We start from the raw sequence: 20,743 nt of genomic DNA on the forward strand, positions 1-20,743 counted from the left end.
GAGATTTACTGTCAGGGCCCAGGTCTGACAGAATCTGTGCCGAAGATCTAGGTGCTGCTGTAGGCCCTCCTTGGTTGGTGACAGAAGCACCAGATCATCAGCAAACAGTAGACATTTGACTTCGGATTCTAGTAGGGTGAGGCCGGGTGCTACAGACTTTTCTAGTGCCCGCGCCAATTCGTTGATATAAATGTTGAAGAGGGTGGGGCTTAAGCTGCATCCCTGTCTCACCCCACGACCCTGTGTGAAGACATTTGTGTGTTTTTTGCCAATTTTAACCGCACAGTTGTTGTTTGTATGCATGGATTTTATAATGTCGTATGTTTTACCCCAACACCACTTTCCTTCAGTTTGTATAGCAGACTCTCATGCCAAATTGCAGAATTCGGGGCGGCAGGGTAGCCTAGTGGTTAGAGCGTTGGACTAGTAAGGTTGCAAGTTCAAATCCCCGAGCTGACGAGGTGCAAATCTGTCGTTCTGCCCCTGAACAGGCAGTTAACCCACTGTTCCTAGGCCGTCATTGAAAATAAGAGTTTGTTCTTAACTTACTTGCCTAGTTAAATAAAGGTAAAAAAAAAAATATTGAGTCGAAGGCTTTTTTTTAAATAAACAAAGCATGAGAAGACTTTGCCTTTGTTTTGGTTTGTTTGGTTGTCAATTAATTTGGTAAAAAGCCAATTTGACATTTGCTCAGTACATTGTTTTCATTGAGGAAATGTACGAGTCTGCTGTTAATGATAATGCAAAGGATTTTCCCAAGGTTACTGTTGACGCATATTCCACGGTAGTTATTGGGGTCAAATTTGTCTCCACTTTTGTGGATTGGGGTGATCAGTCCTTGGTTCCAAATATTGGGGAAGATGCCAGAGCTAAGGATGATGATAAAGAGTTTTAGTATAGCCAATTGGAATTTGTTGTCTGTATATTTGATCATTTCATTGAGGATACCATTTTCACCACAGGCCTTTTTGGGTTGAAGGGTTTTTATTTTGTCCTGTAACTCATTCAAGGTAATTGGAGAATCCAGTGGGTTCTGGTAGTCTTTAATAGTTGATTCTAAGATCTGTATTTGATCATATATATGTTTTTGCTCTTTATTCTTTGTTATAGAGCCAAAAGGATTGGAGAAGTGGTTTACCCATACATCTCCATTTTGGATAGATAATTCTTCGTGTTGTTGTTTGTTTAGTGTTTTACAATTTTCCCAGACGTGGTTAGAGTCTATGGATTCTTCAATTACAATCCGTAGTGTATTTCTGTATTGTTTTAGTGATTCACCATAGTAAAGGCGTAGACTCAGGTTTTTCCGGGTCTCTATGTTTTTGGTTGGACAGGTTTCTCAATTTCTTTCTTAGATTTTTGCGTTCTTCATCAAACCATTTGTCATTGTTGTTCCTTTTCTTCGGTTTTCTATTTGAGATTTTTAGATTTGATAGGGAAGCTGAGAGGTCAAATATACTGTTAAGATTTTCTACTGCCAAGTTTACACCTTCACTATTACAGTGGAACGTTTTACCCAGGAAATTGTCTAAAGGGGATTGAATTTGTTGTTGCCTAATTGTTTTTGGTAGGTTTCCAAACTGCATTCCTTCCATCTATAGCATTTCTTAATGTTACTCAGTTCCTTTGGCTTTGATGCCTCATGATTGAGTATTGCTCTGTTCAAGTAGTCTGTGATTTTGCTGTGGTCTGATAGGGGTGTCAGTGGGCTGACTGTGAACGCTCTGAGAGACTCTGGGTTGAGGTCAGTGATAAAGTAGTCTACAGTACTACTGCCAAGAGATGAGCTATAGGTGTACCTACCATAGGAGCCCCCTCGAAGCCTACCATTGACTATGTACATACCCAGCATGCGACAGAGCTGCAGGAGTTGTGACCCGTTTTTGTTGGTTATGTTGTCATAGTTGTGCCTAGGGGAGCATATGTGGGAGGGAATGCTGTCACCTGCAGGCACGTGTTTGTCCCCCTGTGTGCTGAGGGTGTCAGGTTCTTGTCCGGTTCTGGCATTTAGGTCGCCACAGACTAGTACATGTCCCTGGGCCTGGAAATGATTGATTTCCCCTTCCAGGATGGAGAAGTTGTCTTCATTAAAGTATGGGGATTCTAGTGGGGGGATATAGGTAGCACACAGGAGGACATTTTTCTCTGTTAAGATCATTTCCTTTTGAATTTCTAGCCAAATGTAAAATGTTCCTGTTTTGATTAATTTAATGGAGTGAGTTAGGGCTACTCTATACCAAATTAGCATACCCCCTGAGTCCCTTCCCTGTTTCACACCTGGTAGTTTGGTGGATGGGACTACCAGCTCTCTTTAACCTAGAGGGCAACCAGTGGGTCCATCTCCTCTATACCAGGTTTCTTGCAGGATGACAATGTCTGTATTACCGATTTCTTTGGTGAAGTCCGGGTTCCTGCTCTTTAGGCCAAAGGCAGATGACCTCAGTCCTTGGATATTCCAGGATGATATAGTGAAGGCGTTTTGTTCCATAAAGCGTCCAATGTTGTTGGTCGTGGTTTAGCCTCAGGCCAGTAAGTATGAGCAGAGCCTGCTGAGTATCTGGTACATGCCATTGGCTTGGGCGAGTGAAAGATTGGGCCTGTTTGCCCGCTCACTACCTGGGCGTATGTGTGGCTTCCATGTTGAGGCCCTCTTTGCGGGGGTGGGGTGCATGGGGTGGGCAGGAGTGGCATAGGTCTGATCTGAGGGGGCCTAAATGGGGTGTGGGAATGGTTGACGTGGGGGGGTGTTGATTGGTTGGGGTGGGGATGTGGATGTGTCTGGGGGTGCTGTGGTCTGGATGTAAGTCCTCTTGGCGTGGGTCCTCTATGTGTAGGTCCAGGGGGGGTCCTGCAGGTCTTGGAGGGTGTCTCGCTGGTCTGGGTGGGGTGTCTATTGATCTGTTGCTCCTGTGTGAAGTGTTGGGGATGCGTTTGAGAGCAATGTCCTCTAGAGTTCGGGCAAAGGTGGGCACTGCTGCCTTGTAGAGTTGGACCTGGTCATAGAGGCTGTTCAATTCCAGGGTGGAGTGGTGGGCCAGGAAAACATTTGGTTTTGAGGCACAGTCACGGGAAATACTTGCGTTTACCCGCTGTATTGTGGTAGGGTGAAAGTTATTTCGTGGTAGCAGAGTTGGGGAAAGTAGAAGAAGCCTTTTCAATCATTCCCTTCAGTGCTGTGGCCACCCTTTCCTGCTGTGCTCTCAGGTCGTTTGTGCCTGTGTGTATTATTATGTGGCTGGGTGACCCTAGTTGGTCCTCAGACAGAAGGTCTAGGGCGCGCTGGGTGTTTGGACACCAGAGTTTAGACACACTGTTTTTGGGAAAAATGTTTTTTTCTTCTATATATTTCCCATTTGAGTCCGTAAGTAGTACAATCTGTGTCTTGTGTTTGTCCTCAGTGGGTGTGTGGGGGGGGGGGGGGTGGGGGGGGGGGTGGTTGTCAGAGGGGCTATCAGGGTGGCTGACAGGGGGATGCTCAGAGGGGGTGAGAGCCGCTGGGCTTGGGGTTCTTCATTTGTCTGTTCTGCTGTGATGTCGACTCTATGGACAGGGTCTGGTGTGGACTGTTCTGCTGTGGTGTCGATACTTTTGTCGGGTGCTGAGGTGGGCTGTTCTGCTGGCTTCTCTGTGGGGGTGGCCACCTCTCTAGTGGGTTGTTCTCTGTCACACGCCACCCCCCTCAACCTCTCCTCCAGCAGTCTGATCCTCTCCTCTAGTGTTCTGTTCTTCTCCTGCTCTTTCTCCTGTTGAAGTTGTCTCACCACAGTCCAGAGTGCAGATATGTCTCTCTCCACCTCCAGCTCTCCGGGTCTGGTTAAGGGGGTGTTGTTGTGCAGGACTGTTGCCTGGGTCTGTGCTGACTGGAATGTAATCACCTGCTGTTCCAGCTCCACCTGCCTTACCTCCAGCTGGGTGAATTTATCCTTCATTTCAATGAGGGAGTAGTACTCTGTGCTGGGAGGTTGACTGTCCGCTGGGGGTTGCTCGTCTGTGGGGTTACATAATGAAGAGGTCTGGTCTGACCCGCTCAGGGTGGAGGTATCTTTATCAAGGGAGTGCTTCTCCTGCTGGGCTAATTCTTTAATTTGGTGAAAGTCCAGCTGAAACTGTTTGGGGTTACCCTGTACCATTACTGTTCCGGACTTAAAGAGGTTTATATTAGCTGACTCAGAGTCCTCGTTGTCAAGTATCCTGAGTTTCCACCCCTCGTTAACCCACCTTCTCTTAACAAAGGGGTAGTGTGCTAATATAGCACCGTGCCATGCCAGGGGATGGTTTGTGTGGAAGATAAGGTTGCTGATGTTCCCATTTTTGTAATAGTCAGCAAAAAGTGTCTCTTGATTTTCCATAAGGAGCTTCATTTTGTAATCTTTTCTTGCCTTATCATTCTTTACATACACAGGGTACTGTATTTTAATTACCTCTGAACAGCGGGAGGGAGCTTCTAAGGCCTCTCCATTTGGTTGGAGTAGACTGTTTGACTCTCCTGCCATTGTTGGGCTAAAGGGCTTTGACACCTCTCACTTGACACGTCAGTGCTAATTGAAGCTGTATCAAGCTTGGCAGAATTATGTTCGAATTCAGTCCTTATAAAGTAATGTTGTGTATTTTTCTTCTTGGCTTTTGGAAATAGAATATAGTTTCAGACTAAACATTACTCACTCAGTTCCAGGTTGGATGGTGTTTTCAGGTTTCTGTTGTTTTCCAGAGAATTTGCTGTATAGAATAATAATCCTTGGTAGTTGTGAACCTTCCAGGTGATTCCGTAATTCATGTTTTAGGAGACAAAGCTGAACGATGAATTATGCCGATGCTGTCTTATCCTGTGTGTGTCTTTGCTATAAAGGATCTCAGTTGAAATGTGGAAGGGACTGAGAGTCACAGGGTTGTGATAGAGCTCATATAATTAAAAATGGACTTTGTGATAACTAACTCTGACTTGTGAGTGGTTTGCTCTCATGATTTGGTAAATAGAGGAAATTTCCACAACAGCTCATCTGATCGTGACCTCTGCTCTGCCCTCTCTCTCTCTCTCTCTCTCTCTCTCTCTCTCTCTCTCTCTCTCTCTCTCAGCCCTCCTATCTCAGTCTCTCAGTCCCTCTGTCTCTCTGTCCCGCTCTCCGTTCATCCCTCTCTTCCTCTCTCTCTCTCTCTTTTTCCCTCTCTCTCTCTCTCTCTCTCTTTCTCCCTCTCTCTCTCTCTCTCTCTCTCTCTCTCTCTCTCTCTCTCTCTCTCTCTCTCTCCATCTCACTCTCTTTCTCTCTCTCTCTCTCTGCATGCCGGGAGTGTTTGGTGCATGCTGGGAATTGTATGAGCGAAGAGTGTGTGTGTTGTGTGGAGTTAGATATTCAGAACTTTCTTTCGGTTTTCTATTTCTTGGTTTCTTCTGTGCATGATTAAGGTTATTATTTTTTGTTGTGGTAGAATTAAGTATTTTCCTTTTCGTATCGAAATTACCCTGATTTTGGCGGGAAATTACCCTGATTCTTAAAGAAGAGCGTCTTGTTGATCGTATGGTTGAGCATGGCGTACTTCTTAAAGAAGAGTGTCTTGTAGATCGTATGGTTGAGCATGGTGTACTTCTTAAAGAAGAGTGTCTTGTAGATCGTATGGTTGAGCATGGCGTACTTCTTAAAGAAGAGTGTCTTGTAGATCGTATGGTTGAGCATGGTGTACTTCTTAAAGAAGAGTGTCTTGTTGATCGTATGGTTGAGCATGGTGTACTTCTTAAAGAAGAGTGTCTTGTAGATCCTATGGTTGAGCATGGCGTACTTCTTAAAGAAGAGCGTCTTGTAGATCGTATGGTTGAGCATGGCGTACATCTTAAAGAAGAGCGTCTTGTTGATCGTATGGTTGAGCATGGTGTACTTCTTAAAGAAGAGTGTCTTGTTGATCGTATGGTTGAGCATGGTGTACTTCTTAAAGAAGAGTGTCTTGTAGATCGTATGGTTGAGCATGGCGTACTTCTTAAAGAAGAGTGTCTTGTAGATTGTATGGTTGAGCATGGTGTACTTCTTAAAGAAGAGAGTCTTGTAGATCGTATGGTTGAGCATGGTGTACTTCTTAAAGAAGAGTGTCTTGTAGATCGTATGGTTGAGCATGGTGTACTTCTTAAAGAAGAGTGTCTTGTAGATCGTATGGTTGAGCATGGTGTACTTCTTAAAGAAGAGTGTCTTGTAGATCGTATGGTTGAGCATGGCGTACTTCTTAAAGAAGAGTGTCTTGTTGATCGTATGGTTGAGCATGGTATAATTCTTAAAGAAGAGTGTCTTGTAGATCGTATGGTTGAGCATGGCGTACTTCTTAAAGAAGAGTGTCTTGTTGATCGTATGGTTGAGCATGGTATAATTCTTAAAGAAGAGTGTCTTGTTGATCGTATGGTTGAGCATGGTGTACTTCTTAAAGGAATGTTTATTCAAGTTACGCCGCTTTTTTCTTCGTCAACAAGGGTAACGATTTCAAATGTACCGCCGTTTATTCCAAATGAGCTATTGGAGCGCGAGTTATTGCGCTTTGGGAAGTTCGCCAGTTCAATTAAGGTTGTCCTGTTGGGTTGCAAACACCCGGCGTTGAAACAGGTTGGTCATTTCGGCGACAGGTGTTTATGTTTTTGGACTCACCAGAGCAGACTTTAGAGTTATCGTTTAAAATCAAGTATGACAATAGACTGTATATGGCTTATGCTAGTACAGGTAGTCAACTGTGTTTTGAGTGTGGGGATATTGGTCATAAGCGACATGCTTGCTCGAAAATGGAGAAGGCCGAGAGAGGGGCACAGGTGGTCATCGTAACGCCTGGGCCCACTGATGTAGGGAGAGGTGGGCCGACAGCGGTAGAGCAGCCAAAAGCACCTGAGGAACAAGTTATCCGTGTTGAGGGCACGGAGTTGCAACTTGTATTAGAGGGAAATGTTATGCAGCAGAAATATATTGTTGTAGAAGGTAAGGATGTATCTGAAGAGCCAGTTCATCAGACTGGTGAGCAGGTGCCCAGTACAAGTGCTGGGGTAAAGGAGGGGGTTCATGTGGAGCTAGGTTCCCAGGTAGTGGAGGAGATGCCCACCATGAGTAATGGGGTACAGGAGGGGGTTCATGTGGAGCTAGGCTCCCAGGGAGTGGAGGAGATGCCCACTACGAGTAATGAGGTACAGGAGGGTTTTCATGTGGAGCTAATCTCCCAGGTAGTGGAGGAGATACCCACTACGAGTAATGAGGTTCAGGTGGGGCTAGTCTCCCAGGTAGTGGAGGAGATGCCCACTACGAGTAATGAGGTTCAGGTGAGGCTAGTCTCCCAGGTAGTGGAGGAGATGCCCACTACAAGTGATGAGGTTCAGGTGGGGCTAGTCTCCCAGGTAGTGGAGGAGATGCCCACTACGAGTAATGAGGTTCAGGTGGGGCTAGTCTCCCAGGTAGTGGAGGAGATGCCCACTACGAGTAATGAGGTTCAGGTGGGGCTAGTCTCCCAGGTAGTGGAGGAGATGCCCACTACGAGTAATGAGGTTCAGGTGGGGCTAGTCTCCCAGGTAGTGGAGGAGATGCCCACTACAAGTGATGAGGTTCAGGTGGGGCTAGTCTCCCAGGTAGTGGAGGAGATGCCCACTACGAGTAATGAGGTTCAGGTGGGGCTAGTCTCCCAGGTAGTGGAGGAGATGCCCACTACGAGTAATGAGGTTCAGGTGGGGCTAGTCTCCCAGGTAGTGGAGGAGATGCCTGGTACGAGTGATGGGGTGCAAGTGGGGAGTGTTGAAAGGGAGTTGGCAGAGGGGAGTCAGTTGTCTGGGGCCTCAGCTGAGGAGGATCAGGAGAAGGATATTTTTTTTGATATGATAGCAGCTGGTGACGACTCAATTTACGATCTAGAGAAGGTAAATGTGTTTCTGGATCAGGCTTTTGGGAAATCTGTCAAATTGGCAGATTATTTTGATGTTGATAAGTTTGTGAGGTCAGCTGTGATGTTACAGAAGACGGTGGGGTTAGACCAATTGACTGAGAAGAAGCGGTTTCGCTTGAGGAAATGTGTTACTGCTGTTGCAGCAGCAAAAGGTGGTGGGAAACGTGGTCAGGTTAATAAGAGAAGATTAAAATAATGATGATGAAAATGCTTCATAGGGTGTCTTTTTCTCGTTGGTTTCTCTGTGGTTTCTTCTGCTTTTCTTTTCTATTTTCTACATGGGGGTACTAAGGGTAGGTTCTCTCAATATTAATGGGTGAAGGGACAGAAATAAGAGGGCTTGGGTATTAGAAGTAAAAAAACAGAAAAGGCTTAATGTAGTTTTTACTATAGGAGACACATAGATATGTGGAAAATGAGGTTGACTGGGGTATGTGGTGGGAGGGGCAGCATATACTCAGTCATGGTACTAATTTCAGTGCTGGGGTCTCAATATTGTTTTCCTCAGGTTTAGGGGTGACTATGGTATCTACAACAGAGATAGTCAAGGGTCGGTCGGGTTTTATTGGTCAAGGTGGATGTTTTTTTTTTATTGTTTTTTTTTATGTTTCTGCTCCTAATGAGTGTACAGATGTACAGATGTATTTGATCAAATAAAGGAAACCTTAAGACAGTGTGACCGAGAGGGGTGGATGGTTTTAGAGGGTGACTGGAACTGGACAGTGGATTTTACTGTTGACCGCACTGCTGAAGAACCTCACCTGCGGTCAGCCACTTGCCTGTCTGGCCTATTAACTGAGTTTGAGCTTTCTGATGTATGGAGAGTAAGGAATGCGAAAGTTAGGCAGTACACATGGCTAAAAGTTAATGTCGTGTCAGTGCATCAAGGTTAGACAGGTTGTATGTATCTGAGCAATACTGTAGTAGGGTTGGAAGGTGTGACATTACTCCTGTGGGTTTCTCTGATCATCATATTGTACTGTTGATATTCACTTGTCCTGTCCACGAAGGTCATCACCTTACTGGTATTTTAATGTTACATTGTTACATGATGTCATGTTTTGTGAAAGGTTTGTGTTGTTTTGGGGAAAATGGAGGGTTACAAAGGGGAATTTTGAGTCCTTGAGACAACGGTGGGAGGTTGGGAAGGCCCACATACGAGTATTTTGTCAACAGTATACTGCTCTGTCTCAAATTGAAGACTATCAAGGCCCTTGAACAGGACATCAAGTCTATTGAATTGAAGCTGCTCACTCAGAACGACCCTGGACTAGTCATGAACTTACCGGACAAGAGACATGAACTGAGGTCGTTTCTGCATGAAAGAGTGAAGGGTGCCTTGATTAAGTCTCGTTTCGCTTCCCTCAAGGATATGGATGCTCCTAGCGCTTTTTAAAAAACCTTCATCTCCCTGATGGGAAGGTGACCACGGATGACAGTGAAATGCGTCAACATGCCGTGGATTTCTACTCGGCTCTCTATAAGGCGGAGGATTGTGACTCTATGTACTGAACAGTTGTTACACAGTCTTCCTCAATTGGGACCTGAGCAGAGAGTCACATTGGACTCTGACATTACACTGCAAGAGCTGTCCACAGCAGTTATGCAGCTCTCAACAGGCCGAGCCCCTGGCATCGATGGTTTACCATCTGAGTTTTATAAGCACTTTTGGGGGTCTATTGGGGAGGATTTTTATGAAGTGGTGTGTGAATCTTTTCATGAGGGTTCTCTTCCTGTATCCTGTCAACGTGCGGTGCTTTCACTGTTGCCAAAAAAGGGGGATTTGGCTCTCATAAAACATTGGAGACCTGTTGCTTTGCTGTGCGCTGAATACAAAATTGTTTCTAAATGTCTCATACAGGTTGAAAGAGTATCTGGGATTGTTGGTCCACAAGGACCAGTCCTACTGTGTACCTGATCGCTCTATGGTTGACAACTTGTTTCTGATAAGAGATGTTTTAGACATTTGTAAACTGTCTGATGTAAATGTGGGTTTACTTTCTTTGGATCAGGAGAAGGCTTTTGATCGTGTGGACCACCAGTACTTGTTTAAAACAATGAAAGCCTTTGGGTTTGGGGATGTTTTTTTGTCTTGGATGTATTTACTGTATGCTGGGGCCTCGTGTATGGTGAAGGTGGGGGGTGGTTTGAGTTGCCCCATCCCTGTCCAAAGGGGCATCAGGCAGGGATGCCCAATTTCAGGGCAGTTAAATAGTCTGGCGATTGAACCAATGCTTTGTTTTTTAAGAGCGAAGCTTACTGGTTTCTCTGTGCCAGGTGTAATGAAGGGTCCCGCGATAGCACTGTCTGCGTATGCAGATGACGTGATAGTTTTTATTACAGGGGGTGAGGATGTTAAGGTTCTCTCAAACGCTTTAAAGGTGTATGAGGGGGCCTCCTCAGCTAGAGTCAATTGGGGAAAGAGTGAAGCGCTGTGGGCAGGTCAGCTTCAAACGGGGTCCGCTCCACGGTTACCAGGGGGGCTTCAGATGGGGTCCGCTCCACGGTTACCAGGGGGGCTTCAGTGGGGCAGAGATGGGATGAAGACTTTGGTTTTTTTTCTAGGCTCTGATGTCTTTCAGAAAAATAACTGGGAGGGTGTATTGGAGAAAGTGTTTGCCAGACTGTCAAGATGGAAATGGGTGCTGCCCCAGCTGTCTTATAGGGGAAGGGTCCTGGTAGCTAATAATCTTGCTGCCTCTACCCTGTGGCACAGACTAATGATTTTGCCACCTCCAAAGGATCTGATACAAGAGCTTCAGAGGACCCTTGTTAATTTATTCTGGTCTGGACAACACTGGATTATAGCTGCAGCCCTGTACCTGCTACTGCAAGAGGGTGGGCAAGTCCTGGTGGACATTTCCTCTAGAATCATGGCTTTCCGGCGGCAAGCAGCCCAGAGATTGTTGTACAGAGACGGTTCTAGCTGGGTCGAAACAGCCTTCCTCTTAAAGCTGGAGCGGGGTGATTTGCCTGGCCTGACTCCATTTTATGAGTCTGTTATGCAGGCTTGGAGAGTCCCGTAAGGCCTGCACGCCACCAGGGATGTGGCTTTTTGAAAAGCCTCTTTTTCACAACACTGCCATCCAGTCCCGTGTTTTGGGTTCAGCTAGCCTTCGTTCATGCCTGTTAGGCGTGGGGTGTACCAAGCTGGGTCATCTGATGCGGAGCAGGAGCAGATCGTTGGAGGAGCTGGGAGAAAGAGCGGGGATCCGACCATCTCGCCTACTGAGGAAGGTTGCTGAGGTCTGCAACTCCTTGCCAGTGCTTCATCTGCAGTATGTGACTGATACTTCCAATTCTGATTGGTGGAAGGAGGGTCTGGATTATGTGTTCCCTGCACTGATTGTTAGTGCTGCGATGGGGGCATTCGAGGACGACGTGGGGATGCTGCTTTCCTTCGATACCCCGGAGCTGGGGGAGTTCAAGGAGGTGGGAAAGAAGGCCATGTACAGAATATGTGTAAAGGTGTCCCATGCCTCTTCCCTGGAAGGGGTCAAATCGACGAGGTGGGCAGGTGTGTTTGGTCCAGGTGCCTCTCCAAAAGGCTGTTGGCGATCATTATACAAACTGCCTATTGGTAAGAGGACAGCTGACCTCCAATGGAGGATAATACATGGAGCTATAGCCACCAACATGCATCTGGTACACCTGGACCCTGCTGTTGGGGAGGAGTGTCCATTCTGTGCTGAGTCTGAAACTCTGGCACATCTGTTTTTACTGTGTCCCAGGTTGGTCGGGATGATTGACCTGATCACTGATTGGTTCTCAACGTTGGGAGAGGTTTTCTCTTCCCAACTGTATGTATTTGGGCCAAAGTACAGGTTCAGTCAAAAGGGTGTAGTTGTGTTGCTTAATTTTGTGTTACGGGCAGCAAAATTAGCGATATGGAAGACCCGAAAGAACAGTATTCGGGGACAGGTGTCTGTGGATGTGGTGGGAATGCTGGAGGGAATGTTGGCAGCGAGACTAAGAGTTGAGTTTGCCTATTATAAATTTGTCAACAATATTGATCTGTTTTTGAGTATATGGGGTATTCAGAGGCTGTTGTGTTTAGTTACTGTGGAGGAGGAATTGGTGTTGTGTTTTTAATTGATGTGTAACTGGTGTTTTGTATGAGTATTTATTGTGTGGTGGGCCCCCAGACCCAATAAAGATTATTTAAAACTCAAAACTCTCTCTCTCTCTCCCTCTCTCTCTCAGTCCCTCTCTCCGTCCAATGTCGCCATGGTAACAGTGCTGAGTGCACCCTCTCTACACTCCCCCTTTCTCGCTCGTCTTATTCAGACCAGATCTGTTATTTCCAGCTCTATATTCAGATGCACCATTTGTATTCTATTCTATGTTATACTGGTATGAGAGAGGACTTGATAGTTTTTAGTGTTTTAGTTTTCTGTTATTTGTGTTTTTACAACGTGACTTTATAGCGTGACCTATCAATAGTCTGAACTTTCTGAGATGATAACAGTTTTTAGATAAACAGGCCTCATAACTGCACAGCTATAAACGACTAATGTTATCATTCTCCTTCTTCTTCTTGTCTTTCTTTGGCAGTAGCCCAACTACCATGTCCTCCTCAGTGACTGCTTCCTGTGAATAAGAGGACCAGAGCGAGAGCGTCCAATCACAATCAAGAGCTTCCACCAGCACATCTTTCCAGTGAGAGAGAGAGAAAGAGATAGAGGCCAAAGAGAGAGAGAGAGAAACGAGTGCAGGAAGGAGAGGGGGAGAGAGTGAGAACAGTCGATGGATGCTGTCCGGATTGAGGGGACAGCGCATTCTTCATTAACGAGGAAAAGAAAGATTTCAAAATGGAGTCGAAGGATAGAAACTCGGCGGCAGGTAAGTCTTACCTCAGCTGATGTAAATGTATACCTTGGTAACGCAATGGGGTCCCACTTTACATCAAGTGGCACTATAATCAATGTATTTACGTGGTTATTACATAGGCAGGTACAGTGTAATTACATTGCAGGTACACATTGTTAATAGTATTTACAACTCTTATACCCGAGTGCGCTTTGCACAATTTCAAAGATTTGCAAATGAAGTCACAATGGAGGTAAATGTGTAATCTAGAACAGCAGGTATGGCCTAGGGTGAGATGAAGCCAAATGAAATGAAACTGTTCAGATGTTATCGCAGGTGTAGTGAAATGCTGATGTCCCTAGCTCCAACAGTGTAGTAATACCTAACAATACGAAACAATACAGGCAAATACCATAAATGTAAAGAAAGGAATGAAGAAATATGGGAATATTAGAACGAGCAATGTCAGAGTCCCGAATATAAATCTATATGTATATGATGGTGTGTATAGACATTATGGACAGTATATGAATAGAAAAGGTGTGTACAGCAGTAGTTGTATAGGATGAGCCATGACTAGAATACAGTATATACATATGAAGTGGGTAAAACAGAATGTAAACAGGATTAAGGTGACCAGTGTTCCATGACTCTGTACACAGGGCAGCAGCCTCTAAGGTGCAGGGTAGAGTACCGGGTGGTAGCAGGCCAGTAAGAGTGACTAAGTTCAGGGCAGGGTGCTGGGCAGAGGCCTACGTAAGCATCATGTAAAGGCACAGGTTTTAGCACCACTTCATATACAAGGGGACCAGAGGGGTATGGTGGTGGTGGAGGTAAGAAGAGGATAGGAACACTTATACTGTATAGGATTGATTGTTTAAGCCTAAATGGTTGGTTGATTGATTGATTGATTTTCGACAATGAACGCAGAATGCACTGTTGAGCTTTGTTCCTGTATGTGCTGATGTTGCTGCTGTGTTCCTGCGCTCTGATTATGTATATTGTGCGTGCGTGCGTCCGTGTGTTCTGTCTCATCGAGTGTGTTGTGTATTCTGCGCTAGCCCTGTCTATGCTGATTATGTGGGGGAGAGAGTGGTGTCATGGTCATATATATGGAGCACATTGAGGTTCTCAGTGTAATTTGTTGTGTTCACCATCAATTCCTTCCCGTTAAGACGAGTCAGCAGTGTCGTCCAACCAAGGACACCTCATATAACCACTTATACACCTCATCTCTCTGCCTCTCTCTCTCTCTCTCTGCATCTCTCTCTCTGTATCTCTCTCTGCCTCTTTCTCTCTCTCTGCATCTCTCTCTGCCTCGTTCTCTCTCTGCATCTCTCTCTGCCTATTTCTCTCTCTCTTTATCTCTTTCTGCCTCTTTCTCTCTCTCGGCATCTCTTTCTGCCTCTTTCTCTTTCTCTCTGCATCTCTCTCTGCCTCTTTCTCTCTCTCTCTCTCTCTCTCTCTCTCTCTCTTTCTCTCTCTCTCTCTTTCTCTCCTCTTTCTCTCATTCTCTCTCTTTCTCTCTCTGCCTCGTTCTCTCTCTCTCTTTCTCTCTCTGCCTCTTTCTCTCTCTCTCTCTCTCTCTCTGCATCTCTCTCTGCCTCTGTCTCTCTCTGCATCTCTCTCTGCCTCTGTCTCTCTCCTCCCTCTCCCTCATCTCTCCCCTTTCTCCCTCTTTCTATCTCATCTGTTGATCTCTTGTCTCTACTGCACTTCTCACTTTTCTTCATCCTTGTCCCTCTACTTCTCATCCCTCCCCTCCCTCTCTCTCCTCCTTCTCCTCTGCCCTCCTCTCTAGGGATGGTTTGTGAGAAGGGGATCCAGATCCTCCTCACCACCGTGGGGGCCTTTGCAGCCTTCTGCCTGATGACGGTTTCTATAGGGACGGACTACTGGCTGTACTCTCGTGCCTCCATCTGCAACAGCACCCGCAACCACTCGGACGACCCCCACAACAAGGACAAGAAGGACCCCGGCGCCCTCACCCACTCTGGCCTCTGGAGGATCTGCTGCCTGGAAGGTAGGCTACTTAAATGCTACTGACACACCATCTTGGATATGTGGTTGGAGTGGGAGAGGATGGATAGAGGGTAGATGGAAGTGTTTGTGTGTGTGTGTGTGTGTGTGTGTGTGTGTGTGTGTGTGTGTGTGTGTGTGTGATGTTGGAGGGGATGAGTTAGGACTGGTTCCATTTGAGCCTTTTGTCCTAATGTCCATTCTAGATTTAAAGGTACACGATGCAGAAATCACTCTGTCATTTCCTGGTTGCTAAAATTCTAATAGTTCGCCTAATTTCAGTTTGACAAAACAAGCAGGTACAGTGTAGAGAATCATTGTACCATCTAATCCCCTGTGAAATATATTTTCCATAACCAAAAATATTGTATTTTCAGCTGTTTGAAGCTGGGGTACAAATCAAATGTAAAAGACAAAAACAAAACTTAAGAATGGGAAGCATATAAATAGTTCATATAGAACAGATATACCACTTCTTACTTTACTGACTTTATTGTCCCCATGGGGAGATTTTGTTGCAGTGTCATGTACATGTTTAAAGTGGAGTTTAATTACAAAACAAATTGACAATACAACTTTCATAACAGTTCCATACCGATAAAAAGAGACTAGCCTGCTGGCCTTTCTGGGTTGATAGGAACATTAGCCAAAGCTATTTAGGAGGGATGTCACACCTGGCACAAGTTATTGTCTAGTTCTGTTTTTCCTGCCGAGGGGTGCCCTATACCTGCGCCAGAGGGGAGTGATACAAAGTCTGGGTACAGGGCGTGTCTTGGGTCTAAAATGATTTAAAACTTGCTTTCAATGAGAATGATAGATCTATAACTCACATTTCTATGCGAATTTGGTTGGGTCACCCAAAAAGTGACATATTTAAGTTTCTATGAGATTAGATACTATAAATACTATGTATAATATATTGAATGTAATAGTTGGTTATATTGGTAATAGTTGGTAATAGCTGGTTATAGTTGGTAATAGTTGGTAATAGCTGGTGTCATGACGTTGGCCTCTTTGGGTATAGCAACCCCCTCTCCCTGCCTCCCCCTTGCCTCCTTCAACTAGGATGCTGTGGTCAGAGAGACGTCGTAAATTCCTGAGGATCTCCTCATGGACACACAGTATAAGAGGCAGAGTAAATTTTCATAGAGGACAAAGGAATTCCTTCCACCTCACAGAACTTAAGGTACGAACAAATTTCATGTTCCCGGAGAAAGTATAAAAGATCGGTCCGTTTGTCACATCTTGGGGAAGCTCATGGGAGATGGTGTGGCCACATTACCATAAAGCTGTTTATATAATAGCCCCCCTTGTAGTGTAAGATGAATAAGTGAGTATGATACTGTTTGTATAATTGTGTAATATGATTTTGGACTGTTTAATGAAGAAAAATACAATTCCCTTTTGCTTTGAACTAAATCAGAGGACCGCCCCTGAGCCCAGTTAGGGTCAGGCCTCCTGGGACAGCCCTTTTTCGGCCCTTCCGAATAAAACCCCCACTCAGGTTTTCGATCAGCAGACGGAGCTTACCTCAATTACGAGATGGCTAAAGGTTGCAGACCATGTTTTTCTCCATTAGGAGGACAAAGGTTGTAGACCATTGCTGAATCTTTTAACCATACCACGTGGTTAAACTCTTAGACTATCGATACCGACTAAGAATAAGAACAAGTCTTTGATAATAATTACTAGTCTGCAGCTAGGAATTCGGTATCATTGAATGCTAAGAACGACAACCGCCGAAACATCCATTCTATAATAAAACGAATGAATGTCACTCTGAACTATCCGCTACAACCACAACAGAGAGAGAGGGGGAGAGAGACGGAGAATTCTACAAAAGAAATGAACTTTTCACCAGCGATCCAGATGACACACTGAGCGTAAATATATATATATTGATTGCAATTGTTCCCGAATGAGTGAGCGTTCATGTGCAAAGGATAAGCATTTAAATTGTTATAATTATCACTTTGTAGTGACTTCTTAGTCGACCCCCACTTCCCCTTTTGTCTAAACAAGCCGCGATGCCGGTTTAGCCCACTAGGGCACATTCTCCTATCATTTCTTGTAACCCCATTTACCTTGTTTGTTTGTTTGTTTTTGCATTTCTGTGAATTACTTAGTTAGTAATAAATAAATGATTTAAGACAATTGATGTATAGTGACTCATAGTGAAGACTGGGTTCGTGCAGATAACCAACAATTTACGACGTTTGGAATGAGACTAACGTGAGGTAAAGTAAATAATTCATTAATCAGAAGACTATGGATCAGATATGAAAATATCTGAAATGTTATATTAGGAAATTATAACCTTGTAATCTGAATATTTTTCCTTGGTGCCCCGACTTCCTAGTTAATTAGTTGGTGCCCCGACTTCCTAGTTAATTACTAATTACAGAGAATCTTTGATAAAAAAATAAGTCTTCAGTTAATGATAGTAAAGACACGACACTGGTAATAGTTGGTAATAGCTGGTAATAGCTGGTAATAGTTGGTAGTAGCTGGTAATAGTTGGTAATATAGGTAATAGTTGGTAATAGTTGGTATGATCAAAGTAAGAACTGTGGCCATTTTGGATCTGATGCAATTCCAGTGCAGACCTGGGACTGAATGGAATGGAGGGTCCATTACAGGGAAGCTCAGAGTTGATGTTGTGCAGTTGTTTAGTGTCAGATGAGAGTGAATGGATGGTATGGTTACCATATGTTTCAGTGGAATTATGTAGTCAGCGGTGCTGCCGTAAAGACCATCACTCAGCAATGCACATGCTGAGTTTATGAGCTCCTTGGAAGATCTGGAACTTGGAAATGCTGGAAGAGGAAACCCTTTCCTAGACTTTCCCAGTGGACGTTTCTGTTGAATGATTTCCAAGGAGCATCAAATCAATTGTTATTGGTCACATACACGTGTTTAGCAGATGTTATTGCGGGTGTAGTGAAATGCTTGTGCTTCTAGTTCCTACAATGCAGCAGTATCTTACAAGTAATATCGAATAATTTCGCAACATATACCTGTAACCCTCTCACCAGGCTCGAATTTGACTCACGATATTACCTTACATAGAATATCTCAACAGCATGGGATGTTAGGAGAGAAGGACATCTCCAATAAGAATCCCTGTTGTAAACTATCTAGGGTGATGCCAACTAGGGTATTAACTTCAGATGGAATGATTATAGGTTTCTGTTATTGTATAAGGATATACTTTCCCATGCATTATATTAAATTGAAACAGTAAAGGACTCCACCAAGGCAACATACATAAGGTTCAAGACGTGTATTATTACATTTTCAATGCACCACATCGAAATACATAAAAGTAATAATCCCCAATGAGTCGTGCACAATGCATGTCCAAATTATTTCAAGCTTTCTTAACTCGTTGGCGCGCGTTGGAGCTCAACAACAACAAAAATGATGACACACTTAAAGTCCAGAAGCACCCCACCGTTGTGGTTACTCACTACTCGTAGGTATTCCCTCTGCGAAGTATGGCAGTTCTGTGAAGGTTTCCTCACAAGATCCACGGCAAGCACCGCTATCAATGCAGACAGTACTCTTTAGCAGTAACCGATATCCTATGGGAACATGAACTCGTTAATCTTTCCCAAGCAATTCTCTCTGTGTCACATGATGCTAGGCTAACCTCAAGGCTGTCAAATACCTCCACAATGAGAAGGTCGCGTCAGTCTTTTCTAAGTCTTTCTTAACAAAATTATAACAACTCTCTGATAAAATAAAATCCGAATGTCCCTTCAAAACTCAGTAGGTATGGGTTTTGTTCTATCTATTGTTCTATTATTGTTCTATTATGTTCTATTATCGTCTTCTGTTATAATTCTTCTTCACCAACGGTCATAATGTAACGTCCATCCTTTTCTCAACGCCTCTCTCCCTCTTTTTTTCCCACAGGCCTCCCGTTGTTAAGCCACAGCCTAACAAGCGACCTTATTGGTCAAAACTTAAACTTAAAATTAAACCAACCTATTCACTTATACATTAAAGAAATATTTCTTCTAAAGAAATGCATTAACAACATTACAATTCGGGAGCAATTCAATCACCTTTTAAATCTAATACCAATTAATTATAACAAATTAACTTAATCCCAATACACAGAAACCTAAGTAAAGGAATGGAATTAAGAATATATAAATATATGAACGAGCAATGTCAGAGTAGCATAGACTAACATACAGTAGAATAGTATAGAATACAGTATATACACTACCGTTCAAACGTTTGGGGTCACTTAGAACTGTCCTTGTTTTTGAAATATTTTTTTTTTTTTGTCCATTACAATAACATCAAATTGATCATAAATACAGTGAAGACATTGTTAATGTTGTAAATGACTCTTGTAGCTGAAAACAGCTGATTTTTTAATGTAATATCTACATAGGCGTACAGAGGCCCATTATCAGCAACCATCACTCCCGTGTTCCAATGGCACGTTGTGTTAGCTAATCCAGGTTTATCATTTTAATAGGCTAATTGATCATTAGAAAACCCTTTTGTAATTATGTTAGCACAGCTGAAAACTGTTGTTCTGATTAAAGAAGCAATAAAACTGGCCTTCTTTAGACTAGTTGAGTATCTGGAGCATCAGCATTTGTGGGTTCAATAACAGGCTCAAAATGGCCAGAAACAAAGACCATTCTTCTGAAACTCTTCAGTCTATTCTTGTTCTGAGAAATGAAGGCTATTCATTCGAGAAATTGCCAAGAAACTGAATATCTCGTACAACATTGTGTACTACTCCCTTCACAGAACAGCACAAACTGTCTCTAACCAGAATAGAAAGAGGAATGGGAGGCCCTGGTGCACAACTGAGCAAGGGGACAAATACATTAGAGTGTCTAGTCCTCAACTGGCAACTTCATTAAATACTACCCGCAATACACCAGTCTCAACGTCAACAGTGAAGAGGCGACTAGGGAATTCTGGACTTCTAGACAGAGTTGCAAAGAAAAAGCCATATCTCAGACTGGCCAATAAAAAGAAAAGATTAAGATGGGAAAAAGAGCACAGACACTGGACAGAGGAACTCTGCCTAGAAAGCCAGCATCCCGGATTCCTACCATCATTACACCGGATCATTCCCCCAGATCAACGCAGCTAGCTAGCTGCAAACAAGTGGCTGCTGTTAGCTCTGTCCCAAAGCAGCACCATCTAACGTTGAGCTATCCTCGAGCTAGGCCCATATACCAGCTAATTCTAGGGATACATTACCTCCTTTGCCCTTTATTGTTGACACGGAGCCCCACCGATCCATCACGACTGGACTGCCGCCGTGATTGCCCGATGTGGTCTCAACAGGCTATTCTGTTACGATGTCGCCAAAGAACCATCTACTAACCCCCGCCCGCTAGCTTTTCTGAACACTGTGTCTCCTGCTCACCTAGCGTAGTAGTGACTACCAAACAGTACCCTGACTCACCTATTGCTGCTCTTTTGATCCTATGATCACTCGGCTACACAGCTGATGCCCCCTGGACTGTTTAAATAGCACGGTACCTAATTTTGTTTACTTGTCGGCCCCAGCCTCGAACTCAGGTCCTGTATGTACCTAACTGACCCGCTCTGCCCATTCATTGACTTCTGTAACCGTAAAAGCCTTGGTTTCATGCATGTTAGCATCAGAAGCCTCCTCCCTAAGTTTGTTTTATTCACTGCTTTAGCACACTCCACCATCCCTGATGTCCTAGCCGCGTCTGAATCCTGGCTTAGGAAGGCCACCAAAAATTCTGAAATTTCCATCCCCAACTATAACATTTTCAGCCAAGATAGAACTGCCATAGGGGGTGGAGTTGCAATCTACTGCAGAGATAGCCTGCAGAGTTCTGTCATGCTATCCAGGTCTGTGCCCAAACAGTTTGAGCTTCTACTTTTAAAATCCACCTTTACAGAAATAAGTCTCTCACTGCTTCCGCTTGTTCAGGACCACCCTCAACCCCCAGCTGTGCCATGGACACCATATGTGAATTAATTGCCCCCCATTTATCTTCTGAGTTTGTAC

The 20,743-nt window shown here is 44.2% G+C and overlaps 1 protein-coding gene across 2 annotated transcripts in view; it reads left to right on the forward strand.

Moving 5' to 3' along the window:
• cacng8b (calcium channel, voltage-dependent, gamma subunit 8b) overlaps positions 1 to 20,743 on the forward strand; it is a 57,484-nt gene that overhangs the window by 25,239 nt on the left and 11,502 nt on the right. The window contains exons 2-3 of one of the 2 annotated variants that reach the window (XM_036968589.1): positions 12,445 to 12,732; positions 14,501 to 14,722. In XM_036968589.1, the coding sequence (XP_036824484.1) occupies positions 12,702 to 12,732; positions 14,501 to 14,722 (253 nt within the window). In that variant the 5' untranslated portion in view covers positions 12,445 to 12,701. The remainder of the gene's footprint in view (positions 1 to 12,444; positions 12,733 to 14,500; positions 14,723 to 20,743) is intronic. The other variant, XM_036968594.1, reaches the window with a different exon arrangement.

Source organism: Oncorhynchus mykiss, chromosome 3 (assembly GCF_013265735.2).
Source record: "Oncorhynchus mykiss isolate Arlee chromosome 3, USDA_OmykA_1.1, whole genome shotgun sequence".
Classification (NCBI taxonomy): Eukaryota; Metazoa; Chordata; class Actinopteri; order Salmoniformes; family Salmonidae; genus Oncorhynchus; species Oncorhynchus mykiss.